This window comes from Esox lucius, chromosome 2 (assembly GCF_011004845.1).
Source record: "Esox lucius isolate fEsoLuc1 chromosome 2, fEsoLuc1.pri, whole genome shotgun sequence".
NCBI classification, from domain to species: domain Eukaryota; kingdom Metazoa; phylum Chordata; class Actinopteri; order Esociformes; family Esocidae; genus Esox; species Esox lucius.
The window spans coordinates 38146056-38159369 of record NC_047570.1 but is presented as its reverse complement, the minus strand read 5'-3'; the positions used below and the strand labels follow the sequence as shown (position 1 = coordinate 38159369).

The following is a 13314-nucleotide window of genomic DNA, read 5'->3' as shown; positions in this document are numbered from 1 at the left end:
AGTCTGAATAACTAACTCAGGTATAGGGCGTTACATTTGTGTCAGTACCCAATGATAAGATGGCAAAGCTGCACGTAACGCCATGGATAAAAGCTGCCAACATACCAAAACAATAACTGACGACGTGCATGATGGCAATGACTCCCAGCCAGGCCAACAGACGATGCAGGAGATCATGATCTGAGTTGGCTACAATGTTACTGTTGGTTGGTTGGTTTGTTGGTTGTCTAGTCACGATTTTTGTGGCGCAGACAACCGAACATATTTGATTTGGCTGTTGAAATTGCCATGCTATGGTCAATTTCCAACAGACTGCTGCAGCATATGCCGGATCCGTCCTTCATCTAACTGCTACCGGTAAAACACGCTGAAATAGATTATTCAAATAATTATCTATAGTTGGAAATGAAACTGTAGCTATTGCGTGGCGTAGTTGGTGTAGTAACATCTCAAAATGAGATCCTCCTGTAGGCCATTGCTCGTCATAGCTATGTCTTAACGAACATTAGCTATCTTCCGCGACTTGAAATTAAGATTTACAACTGCAGGAATGGTTGCTGAAAACAAATCAAGTTACAATATCGTTATGGATATCGTTCATTTTCCAGGATAGCGGCATTATTTCAAGCCTTCAGTTAACTGATTTAATTAGCCCATAATTAAATTGCATTTGGTGCATGGACTAGATTTGGAGTTTTGATATGGGTCACATCAGACACATCTACTGTCGTGTTAGTTAACAGTGGGTTGTGCACATATCATCCCTGCATGATTTCATTGGCATCCCCCCCCCCCCCCCCCCTCTGACATCTTCTGGGTCCTCTACGGACACGCTTCCTGTTGTGTGCCTACCTGGTCCAGCTGAGGCGCTCGAAGTGTAGAAGGTGGAATAGCGGAAGGAACCAGCCATTCGTCTCACCTTGCCTCAGTCCACTTGGGGAGGACTACATTGCGATGGTGGCCGCACTGTAGTGAATAAGAATATTCACTACAGTATAGTGGTGCAGATGGAGAATGGAGCCTGGGGATACATGGTGAGTGATTTATGGGATGTATGATATGACTGACCCAGTAACCCAGAGTGGGTGTGACTGTGTGTATACCTTGTGAAAATGTATTGATTTAAATGACTGTGTATGTGATTTACATTACTCTATAAATTACTCCCAGCACAAGTCTGCTGACTAAATGATAGTGGGTGGCCTTATAACTGATGTTGACAAGACATCACAACAACAAGGTACCACAACAACAAGCTCAGCATGATAAAGGAGCCCATCATGGATGAGAGTGAATGGAAGGGCAAATACTTCCTCATCATCAGGGCTCCTTTGTGTGAAGAAAACACGTCAGTAGCTCTTACCTCCCAGCAGGCAGACAAAAATTGGAATGCGCCCTCAGATCCTGGAAAAGCCCCAGAGCATCTTGACCAGCTGCATACACAGATGTTGTGGAAACTGCACATCCCTGGAGTTGATGACCAGGAGTGTGTCCTTCCCTGGAGTTGATGACCGGGAGTGTGTCCTTCCCTGGGGTTGATGACCGGGAGTGTGTCCTTCCCTGGAGTTGATGACCGGGAGTGTGTCCTTCCCTGGAGTTGATGACCGGGAGTGTGTCCTTCCCTGGAGTTGATGACCGGGAGTGTGTCCTTCCCTGGAGTTGATGACCGGGAGTGTGTCCTTCCCTGGAGTTGATGACCGGGAGTGTGTCCTTCCCTGGAGTTGATGACCGGGAGTGTGTCCTTCGCCATCCAGAATATCCTGTGTCAGTAGGAGGCCTAAAATACTCCAGACACCCCCTCATAGACCGGTATCTGTTCTACGGCATGGGTTCTACTGCATGGCAGAACCAGTGCTTCATGTCAATGACTGACAGAACCCTGTACAGGAATTCTACTCAAACCTGTCCAATCAGTGATTTAGCCTTCTGTTCTACCTCATCATTAATTGCACCTAACTGGTGTCCCCGGTCTAAATACGTCCCTGATGGGAAAAAATATACTGTACAGTGACAATCCCCAGTTACAGTTGTGCTCAAAAGTTTCCATACCCTTGGCGAATTGGTAATATACAGTATCTCACAAAAGTGAGTACAACCCTCACATTTTTGCAAATATTAGATTATATCTTTTCATGTGACAACACTGAGGAAATGACACTTTGCTACAATGTAAAGTAGTGAGTGTACAGCTTGTAAAACAGTGTCAATATGCTGTCCCCTCAAAATAACTCAACACACAGCCATCAATGTCTGAATCACTGGCAACAAAAGTGAGTACACCCCTAAGTGAAAATTTCCAAATTGGGCCCAATTAGCCATTTTCCCTCCCCAGTGTCATGTGACTCGTTAGTGTTACAATGTCTCAGGTGTAAATGGGGAGCAGGTGTGTTAAATTTGGTGTTATTGCTCTCACACTCCCTCATACTGGTCACTTGACGCTCAACATGGCACCTCATTGCAAAGAACTCTCTGAGGATCTGAAAAAAAGAATTGTTGCTCTACATAAAGATGGCCTAGGCTATAAGAAGATTGCCAAGACCCTGAAACTGAGCTGAAGCACGGGGGCCAAGACCATACAGCGGTTTAACAGGACAGTTCCACTGCCATGGTCGACCAAAAAAGTTGAGTGCACGTGCTCAGCATCATATCCAGAGGTTGTCTTTGAGAAATAGACGTATGAGTGCTGCCAGCATTGCTGCAGAGGTTGAAGGGGTGGGGGGTCAGCCTATCAGTGCTCAGACCATACGCCGGACACTTCATCAAATTGGTCTACATGGCTGCTGTCCCAGAAGGAAGCCTCTTCTAAAGATGATGCATAAGAAAACCCGCAAACAGTTTGCTGAAGACAAGCAGACTAAGGACATGGTTTACTGGAACCATGTCCTGTGGTCTGATGAGACCAAGATAAACGTATTTGGTTCAGATGGTGTCAAGCTTGTGTGACGGCAACCAGGTGAGGAGTACAAAGACAAGTGTGTCTTGCCTACAGTCAAGCATGGTGGTGGGAGTGTCATGGTCTGGGGCTGCATGAGTGCTGCCGGCACTGGGGAGCTACAGTTCATTGAGGGAACCATGAATGCCAACATGTACTGTGACATACTGAAGCAGAGCATGATCCCCTCCCTTTGGAGACTGGGCCGCAGGGCAGTATTCCAACATGATAACGACACCAAACACACCTCCAAGACGACCACTGCCTTGCTAAAGAAGCTGAGGGTAAAGGTGATGGACTGGCCAAGCATGTCCCCAGACCTAAACCCCATTGAGCATTTGTGGGGCATCCTCAAACGGAAGGTGGAGGAGCGCAAGGTCTCTAACATCCACCAGCTCTGTGATGTCGTCATGGAAGAGTGTAAGAGGACTCCAGTGGCAACCTGTGAAGCTCTGGTGAACTCCATGCCCAAGAGGGTGAAGGTAGTGCTGGAAAATGATGGTGGCCACACAAAATATTGACACTGGGCCCAACATTTTCACTTAGGGGTGTACTCGCTTTTGTTGACAGCAGTTTATACATTAATGGCTGTGTGTTGAGTTTTTTTGAGGGGACAGCATATTTACACAGTTATACAAGCTGTACATTCTCTATTTTATCTTGTAGCAAAGTGTCTTTTCTTCAGTGTTGTCACATGAAAATACACTCACCTAAAGGATAATTAGGAACACCTTTTCAATTTCTCATTAATGCAATTATCTAATCAACCAATCACATGGCAGTTGCTTCAATGCAACTCCAAACTGAATGTCAGAATGGGAAAGAAATGTGATTTAAGCAATTTTGAGCGTGGCATGGTTGTTGGTGCCAGACGGGCCGGTTTGAGTATTTCACAATCTGCTCAGTTACTGGGATTTCCACGCACAACCATTTCTAGGGTTTACAAAGAATGGTGTGAAAAGGGAAAAACATCCAGTATGCGGCAGTCCTGTGGGAGAAAATGCCTTGTTGATGCTAGAGGTCAGAGGAGAATGGGCCGACTGATTCAAGCTGATAGAGGAGCAACTTTGAATGAAATAACCACTCGTTACAACCGAGGTATGCAGCAAAGCATTTGTGAAGCCTGGAAGAATGTTGCCTGGTCTGATGAGTCTCGATTTCTGTTGACATTCAGATGGTAGAGTCAGAATTTGGCGTAAACAGAATGAGAACATGGATCCATCATGCCTTGTTACCACTGTGCAGGCTGGTGGTGGTGGTGTAATGGTGTGGGGGATGTTTTCTTGGCACACTTTAGGCTCCATGTCACCATGTCACAAAGCTCGAATCATTTCAAATTGGTATCTTGAACGTGACAATGAGTTCACTGTACTGAAATGGCCCCCACAGTCACCAGAACACCTTTTTCTGCTGTAACCACTGGAGGGTCATTGTCATGTGCTTAGGGTCATTGTCATGCTGGTCCAAGAGCGTCCATGTACAGCTTTCGGTGCAGAATAATGCTAATTGTCTACCAGTATCTTCTGATAACACACAAGATTCCCTGTGCCTTTAGAGCTCCCCCCCAAAGAAAAACATCAGTGAGCCACCACCATGCTTCACAGTGGGGATGTTATTCTGTTCACTATAAGCCTTGTTTACCCCTCTCCGAACATAGCGCTTATGGTTGTGACTTCAAATTACAGTGTACCAGAAGCTGTGGGGCGTGTCAAGGTGTTGTTGTGCATATTGTAACTTGGCGTTTTTGTGGCATTGGCGCAGTAAAGGTTTCTTTCTGGCAACTCAATCATGCAGCTATTTTTTGTTCAAGTATCGTCATATTGTGCTCCTTGAAACAACCTTAACGTGTTTTTTCAGAGCAGCTGGTATTTCTCCTGAGGTTACCTGTGGGTTTTTCTTTGTATCCTGAACAATTCTTCTGGCAGTTTTGGCTGAAATCTTTCCTGGTCTACCTGACCTTGGCTTGGTATCATGAGATCCCTAAATTTCCTACTTCTTAATAAGTGATTGAACAGTACTGACTGGCATTTGCAAGGCTTTGGATATCTTTTTATATCCTTTTCCATCTTTATGAAGTTCCATTACCTTGTTACGCAGGTCTTTTGACAGTTCTTTTCTGCTTCCCATGGCTCAGCATCTAGCCTGCTCAGTGCATCCATGTGAGAGCTAACAAACTCATTAACTATTTATACACAGACACTAATTGCAATTTAAAAAGCCACAGGAAGTTCACCTTTAGTTGCCTCTTTCACCTGTGTGTGTCACCTTGTGTGTCTGTAACAAGGCGAAACATTCAAGGTTATGTAAATATTTCGATCAATGCCATTTGGGTGATTCCTGTTATCATTATGATTTAAAAAAGAGGCAAACAACTATGATAATAAATGGCTTCATATGATCACTATCCCTAAATAAGACAGTTTCCAATTAAATATTGATATAAAAGACAGCATTGAATATTAAATTGGATATATTTAAAAAGATGCCTATAGATGACTGACTATAGGGCTTGAAGTATTTTTCTGTCTGTCTCCCGTCTCTGTAGATGACCGACCCGGTGACCCTGAATGTGGGCGGTTGTCTCTACACCACCTCTCTGTGCACACTGCAGCGCTACCCCGACTCCATGCTGGGGGCCATGTTCCGTGGGGACTTCCCAACCACGCGGGACACTCAGGTACCTCATAGTGTGTGTGTGTGTGTGTGTGTGTGTGTGTGTGTGTGTGTGTGTGTGTGTGTGTGTGTGTGTGTGTGTGTGTGTATCTCTCACGACAACCATGATTATTAGAACAGATCCATTGAGAGGTGCCAGAAGGGGTTTATTAACACAAAAACATGTACGAGAAGAAACAAAATGGCTGCCGGCAGGTGTAGCTAAACTCCGTGCAGATGTTTTCCTCCGGTACGCCGACTGGGCATGGTGGCCCCGGGCTGTTCTGCACGCTGGCATGCCCCTGCCACCAATACATGTAAAACATCCTCTATTACATGTTATATCACCCAGGAAACTACTTTGAGTTTGAATGTATACATTTCTGTCAGCACTCAGACATACATATGACTTCCTATATCTGTGGTGCAGATGACCTGTTGTGTTTTAGGTCAAATGTATCTGTTTATTAGTAGAATGTCTGTTCGCCACAGCATTTGTTTACCCTTGTCTGTGTGATGGGGCTTAAGACAAACTTTGGTTTTAATCAACAGGGTCACTACTTCATCGATCGCGACGGCCCCCTGTTCCGCTACGTCCTCAACTTCCTCCGCACCTCTGAGCTGACACTACCCTACAACTTCACGGAGATGGAGCTGCTGAGGAAGGTAGACTAGACGTTAGAGAGGTCAGGCCAGCAACCAAAGGGTTGCCAGTTTGAATCCCAGAACTAACTTGGGACAGATATGGTTCGGAGTAGAGGATTGCCAGCGTCAATACTGTGGATATGATTCATTTGCCTCATGGTTGCGCTGTTACTCAAAGCTTTTATAGTAAATCAATGTTGTTCTGGTGCTGCATCAGTTTCTAGGGCAAACAGTTTGGTTGCAAAGTAGCTATGATTCCTGTTGGCCCAATATAGGCTGTACTTCTACCAGTGATGCTAATTTAGCGCCCTGGTTTGGGCAACCCTCTGCACACCTTTGTGTGAGGGTGACGTCAGTGTGTTTTTTGGGGGAGGTTGGCCACTCCAATGAGGTGATATTTTGACTTGTTGCCCCATGAGGTCCTAGACCATCTTAGACCCGTAAACGGCTCCAGCTTAAACGTATTGGTGTGTAGGATGGAGGAAAATGACCGTAGTTAGTCACCCTGCGAAAGCTGACCGTAATGTAATGTTCTTCTCTAAAGGAGGCAGACTTTTACCAGATTGAGCCGCTGATCCAGTCTCTCACCAGCACCAAACCCCTCTACCCACTGGACACTTTCGAGGAGGTGGTGGAGCTCTCCTCCACCAGGAAGCTGTCCAAGTATTCCAACCCTGTGGCTGTCATCATCACCCAGCTCACGCTCACCACCAAGGTCCAGTCGCTGCTGGAGGGCGTCTCCAACCACTTCACCAAGTGGATCAAGCACATGATGGACACCAGGGACTTCCAGGTTTCCTTCACCTTTGGGCCGTGCGACTACCACCAGGAGGTGTCCCTGAGGGTGCACCTGGTGGACTACATTTCCAAACAGGGCTTCACCATCAGGAACACCAGGGTCCACCACATGAGCGAGAGGGCCAACGAGAACACCGTAGAGCACCACTGGACGTTCTGCCGGCTGGCTCGCAAGGTCGACGACTGAGGAGGATGATGATGATGAGGATGTTAAAGGACCTATAAACGGAACTGAATTTTCGGCCTCTGGGAATTTCAGCTGATGGTACAGGAGTGTGCAGAATCCTTGTTGTTATGAATAACACTATGATTTCCCAGAAACAATCCCAGCAGTGAATCGACATGCAGTGCAAAAGATTCAGTTGCCTTTTACCCGACCAGAGCTTTACGAGAGAACACAATGTCAGTAGTTAATCAGCAATGAAAAAAGACGAAGAAATATACTGGACTAGCTTTTTAAGGTTTTCACAAACAAATGTACAATTAGGCTCTGCTGATCCGCGGATCTTGTCGCTGACAACTTGGATCATTCTGGCTGTTAATGGCTAAACCTGATGGAAAATAGTAGAACTGTCCGGAAAAGGGGCACTAATAATGGCTGTCAAACGTAATCCATTTCTACCTGACTCCTGGGGTTTTTGGGAAACTGAATAAAGGTACATCGCAATAGGCTGTGTGCCAGACATGACAACAACGGCTGTCAACGGAATTTGCGGCACAATGGCATCATTAGCATCGGGCGAACTCCCTGAGCATCTAGGGAGCTAAACCGTCTGTGTTCAGGTGCATGTTTTTATCCCAGAAGCTGAGTTGCTAAATAAGTTGCAAATGTGCCCCAAGGCATCTTGTACAAATGAAAACGTCATTACTGCAATTACTGTAAAAACCATGTAATTAAAGCTACAGAATAGTGTCAGTTTTGTTAGGTGGACCAAACCGGCTTGATTTGGAGCTATGCTGTTCCTTCTGATTTGTCTTTCTAAAAAAACATTCCAAATGGTACCCTATTCCAGATTCTGACGGCAACAATCCAAGAGGGAATACCTGCCAGTCTGTGACTCATCACTCTTAAAGTCCCACTGATTGCCATGTATTTGTCTCAATCCACTGAATGCGTTGCTTTGTTCGTTTAACCGAGTAACCTCAGATGTCTTCTATTCATTGGCTTCCACATAAAGAGCTTGCTTTATTTCTTCCCTTCAACTCTGGTTTTGGATTTTGAAGAAAAAGAAGACTCCGACATCTACATGAAATCTGTTTCCGTTCACAGTGGTCACAATACAACATCCACATGGCCCTTCAAAGGGGACTTCTGAAGCTGCACTTACCAGCAATACACATCTTCCCCTTTAGATGCTGTTATCTTTCCTGATGTTTATTCACTTTCTCATAAATTCATATGTTAAGGAGTATATAAAAAAAAAAGAATGAAAAATGTGTTGTCTATAAAATAAATCCCAGAATACTCTGCACTTTGGCTGTTGCTGGCACTAAATACGATTAGATCTGGCTGCTGTGTATGCAGGGTAATAGAGGGTACTATAGGGCATAGGGCAGGTCCAGGAGATGACTGATGGACAGCATGTGGTACATATTGATATCAGGACTATTAAGAGTATTTATGAGATTTCAAGTGCTGCAGTCATCGCTATTTGTCACTGCTTTCAAAATGTGTAATTAATGAAAGTGTTGCTCTATATTCCCAGACTGGTTTCAATGTGTTGGTTACAATTCAAACTGAGTTACAATGTGGGTCAGTAAAACTGACAATGTAATTTATAAGATTTTCTTCAGGCATTTTCTATTAAGACACAAAAGTGGGGAATTATAGAGGAGAGTTTTTGCTGAGAGGGAATGGTATTCCAATCCATACTGCAGCCACAGGCTGCTGCTCAGAGCACTGGAACACTGTGGAGCCTTCACATTGACTATTGGCTGTAGTGCGGATGGGGCCTTCACATTGACTATTGGCTGTAGTGCGGATGGGGCCTTCACATTGACTATTGGCTGTAGTGCGGATGGGGCCTTCACATTGACTATTGGCTGTAGTGCGGATGGGGCCTTCACATTGACTATTGGCTGTAGTGCGGATGGGGCCTTCACATTGACTATTGGCTGTAGTGCGGATGGGGCCTTCACATTGACTATTGGCTGTAGTGCGGATGGGGCCTTCACATTGACTATTGGCTGTAGTGCGGATGGGGCCTTCACATTGATTATTGGCTGAAGTGTTGATACTAAATACTATACTTGAAGTTGGCCCCCAGGAAGGCATCAGTGATGGGACTGGGGTGGTCCCTTCACTATGTCTCTATCGCCCCTTTAATGCAAAGATCCATTCAATTGTATAAGTCACCATTCGCCCTGTTTTTGCATATCTGTTGTCATGATGATGATGATGATGTCATAAAGTATTGTCTACATTTGTTCATGCATTCCAAGCTTCACCCTGTATAGCTTCTAACCCCAAGCCATAAGACTGAAACATTACTGCCAAATAATTACTCAATGCATACCCAGACTACATGGTCCTCTTTTTCCATACACCCTATAGTAGGGCTTAATACGCACACTTATTCACACACAACAAGCACACACATGCATACTGATGCAACCTTTACAAACAGTTCCTGTTTCTATTGTGTTCCAGCGTTCCTCCCACTGACAGTCTGCACCTGTGGTTTACAAAGCATGTTTAAAGTAACATTTCATTTCAAGGTAACATTTTATTAGGCGTGATACACAAAACAACATGTTCATGTACCCAAGCTGTGATAAATCTGCCTGTCACAGGACCCAGGGCATACACTGCTATACAGAGGTATTCAGAACCTAGACCAACCCAGACCGTATACTACTAAATTACAAATGATACATTGACATTTTGCTGTGTTAGATATTTATTGTAAAACGCTGAAACTCACAATATGACATTTTAAATATGTAGTTTGAATAAGTATTCAACCCCTGTGATGTGGACGTTCCTAGTTCACACAGACATCACCTTAATGAGAACTTTACCTTACCACAGGCCCCCACCTGGGAATCATTAAAGTTGCTGTCACATTTTCTGGATGAAAACCCCGCGGCTGAAGGATAACTGGTCTGGCTATGCATCTGAAGGAAGATGTAGACCAAGGGAAGGAAAGATAGACAAAGGGAAATACTGTTGGAGAACCTGCTTTGCTAAGAGAAAAATCACCATTCAGCAGGACAATAATGCCAAGCATGAGGCCAAAGCAACATCGGGGGTGTCTCATGAAGCTGATATTCATCCTGTGAACATGAAGCTGATATACAGAGATACAGTCAAAGTCCTGATCTCAGTCCCATTGAGAATAGGTGGAACTAGTTGAATAATTGTTGTCCACAAGTGTCCACCTACCAAGTTTATATTATAAGTCCATAGAAAGCGTGACACAAGTTGTTACACACTTACCAAAATACTTTGCCGTTATTGCAGAGAAAATGTGGCATTCAAAAATATTACTGTGTGGGGGTTGAATATTTACGTAAGCAAGATGTACCAGTTTTGTTGATTTTTCTTACAAATATTTCCTAACATTGATTTTGAGTGTCAGAGTTTTAAATAAAATATTTACCATTTGTAATTCAGGCATTTGAGAGAATTGGCCAGGAGTCTAACTACCTGACTAATTGCAAGGCACTATGTCACCTGAATGTCATCTGCATGGCACTTGAATGGCATATGATTGGCACCTGCATTGTTTATCAGCTTGATTTTACACTCACAAAATCATATGAATCAGACCATTAAGAGTGACACCATTTTAATAGAATGACCCAGTCATAGCAAGTAAGACTACTGCTGACCAATAGAAATGAGCATATTTAATGAGTAAATATGGATGGATGTACAGTGATGCTCAAATGTATTCACTCCCTTTTGACTTTTTCACATTTTGTATGACAACATGAAATCAAAATGGATTTAACTAATAATATTAATTAAAGGTACATTGTGTATCAGTATAAAACAAAAAAATATTGAAAGTATTCAGCCCGTTTGATGTGACACACCTGAATGAGCTGTGGTATGACCAAAGTCAACATTAGTTGAATGGATCCACCTGTGTGCAATTAAGGTGTTTCACATGATTTCAGGTTAAATACACCTGTTTCTGTGGGATCCCACAGTTGGTTAGTGAAATTAACAAAAAATGCATCATGAATATGAATGAACATTCAAAGCGAATACGAAATTGGCTCTTCAAAAGCATATAAGAACATTTCCAAGTCATAGCAAGAAAACCTAGTGAGGTCTGAAAGGGACTTGGGAGAAGATCCATCTTCCAGAAGGACATGACCCCAAACATAGAGCCAAAGCCACACTGGAGTGGCTTAAAAACAACAAGGTTAATGACCTGGAGTGGCCCAGTCAAAGCTCAGACCTAAATCGAATTGAGAATATGTGGAAAGAGTTACATTTCAATCAATCAAATGTATTTATAAAGCCCTTTTTACAACAGCAGTTGTCACAAAGTGCTTTACAGAGACACCTAGCCTTAAACCCCAAGGAGCAAACAACAGTAGTGTTGGATTTCAGTGGCTAGGAAAAACTCTCTAAGAAGGCCGAATTTTAGGAAGAAACCTAGAGAGGACCCAGGCTCAGAGGGGTGACCAGTCCTCTTCTGGCTGTGCTGGGTGAGATATTAAGAGTCCAATTAGAATAATAAATACATTTCACTGGGCTAAATCCAGAGTCTATTTGATTCTGGACTAGGTCAAAAGTATGACCAGGTGGACAAGGACAGGGACAGCAACGGGCCCCCCAAACCAGGTACTCCGCAGGTGTGGACCAGGACCTCATCTCCTCCTAAAATTTAAAACTGGAGGAGACTGAGAAAAGTTAGTAGTGCATTCCTCATATCCCCCAGCACAATAATATAGCAGCATAACACCTTGGAACTGAGACGGGGGGTCCGGCGACAATGTGGCCCTGAGGCCCCGGACAGGGCCCAACAGGCAGGAAATCAATCCACCCACATTGCCAGGCATCAACCAAAGGGACACCCACCGACCGCAACCCCCCTGAATGAGTGCTGAGTATTGCCAGCAGCGTACAGCCCAATTGCACAAGTGTGCACCAGAGAGACAACAACAAGCCAATGACTCTTCCCCGAAAGGCATTGGAGGGAGGGCATCCCAGTGGCAACGAGAGCCCACCTGGCAAGACAGCAAGGGTGGACAGTATCAAGCCTACTGGTCACCTTCACGCCCCCGGGCCAGGCTACACCTAATTATAAACCGTGCTGTAGAGATTAGTTTTTAGTAGACACTTGAAAGTTTGCACTGAGTTTGCATTTCTAACCTTAATTGGCAGATCATTCCACAGTTGTGGAGCTCTATGAGAAAAGGCCCTGCCTCCGGCTATTTGTTTAGAAATTCTAGATACAATTAAAAGGCCTGCATCTTGCAATCGTAGGTTACGTGTAGGTATGTATGGCTGGATCATTTCAGTAAGGTAAGTAGGAGCAAGTCCATGTATTGATTTATAGGTTAACAATAGCTCTAACCCTAACAGGCAGCCAGTGTAAGGACGCTAGTACAGGAGTAATGTGTTATAATGTTGTTGTTCTAGTTAGGATTCTAGCAGCCGTGTGCAGCACTAATTGAAGTTTATTTATTAATTTGTCTGGATAACCAGAGAGAAGAGCATTGCAGTAATCTAGTCTAGAAGTAACGAAAGCATGGATACATTTTTCTGCATCTGTTTTTGATAGAAAGTTTCACATTTTTGCAATGTTTCGAAGATGAAAATAAGCAACTATTGAGACATATTTTATATGTTCTTCAAAGGAGAGGTCAGGGTCAAGGGTAACGCCAAGGTTTTTTACAGTTTATTGGGATACGACCATGCAGCCGTCGAGGTTCACAGTGAGATCTGCTAACAACGCTCTTTGTTTCTTGGGTCCTAAAACGAGCATTTTGAGTTTAAGAGCAAGACATTCTCTGTCATCCACTTCCTAATATCTGAAACGCATGCTTCCAAAGTAGTTAATTTAGGGGCTTCTCCATGCTTCATTGAAATATACAACTGTGTGTCATCAGCGTAACAGTGAAAGTTTATATTGTGATTTCGGATTACATCGCCCAGAGGGAGCGTATATAGTGAGAACAATAATGGGCCCAGAATCGAGCCTTGAGGAACACCAAAGCATACCTTTGACTTGAGGATATGCCATCCACACTAACAAATTGATATCTTTCGGATAAATACGATTTAAACCAGGCTAGAACATGTACACATAGCCGAATATGGGTTT

General features: G+C 44.0%; 1 protein-coding gene across 1 annotated transcript; it reads left to right on the top strand.

Annotated features, from left to right (window-relative positions):
* Window positions 1–9453, top strand: kctd6a (potassium channel tetramerization domain containing 6a). Its single transcript, XM_010874854.5, has 5 exons — window positions 1–357; window positions 862–1034; window positions 5478–5609; window positions 6137–6250; window positions 6774–9453. The coding sequence occupies exons 2-5, from the start codon at window positions 1008–1010 to the stop codon at window positions 7212–7214; spliced, it is 714 nt and encodes a 237-aa protein (XP_010873156.1). The 5' UTR covers window positions 1–357; window positions 862–1007; the 3' UTR covers window positions 7215–9453.
* Window positions 9454–13314: the final 3861 nt, after the last annotated feature.

What these genes read in the sequence shown, in the direction of transcription:
- kctd6a (XM_010874854.5), top strand. Translation starts at nt 1,008, where the DNA reads ATGGAGAATGGAGCCTGGGGATACATG. An exon ending in CAACCACGCGGGACACTCAG is followed by an intron (nt 5,610 to 6,136) that starts GTACCTCATAGT and finishes TTTAATCAACAG; the next exon opens with GGTCACTACTTCATCGATCG. An exon ending in AGATGGAGCTGCTGAGGAAG is followed by an intron (nt 6,251 to 6,773) that starts GTAGACTAGACG and finishes TCTTCTCTAAAG; the next exon opens with GAGGCAGACTTTTACCAGAT.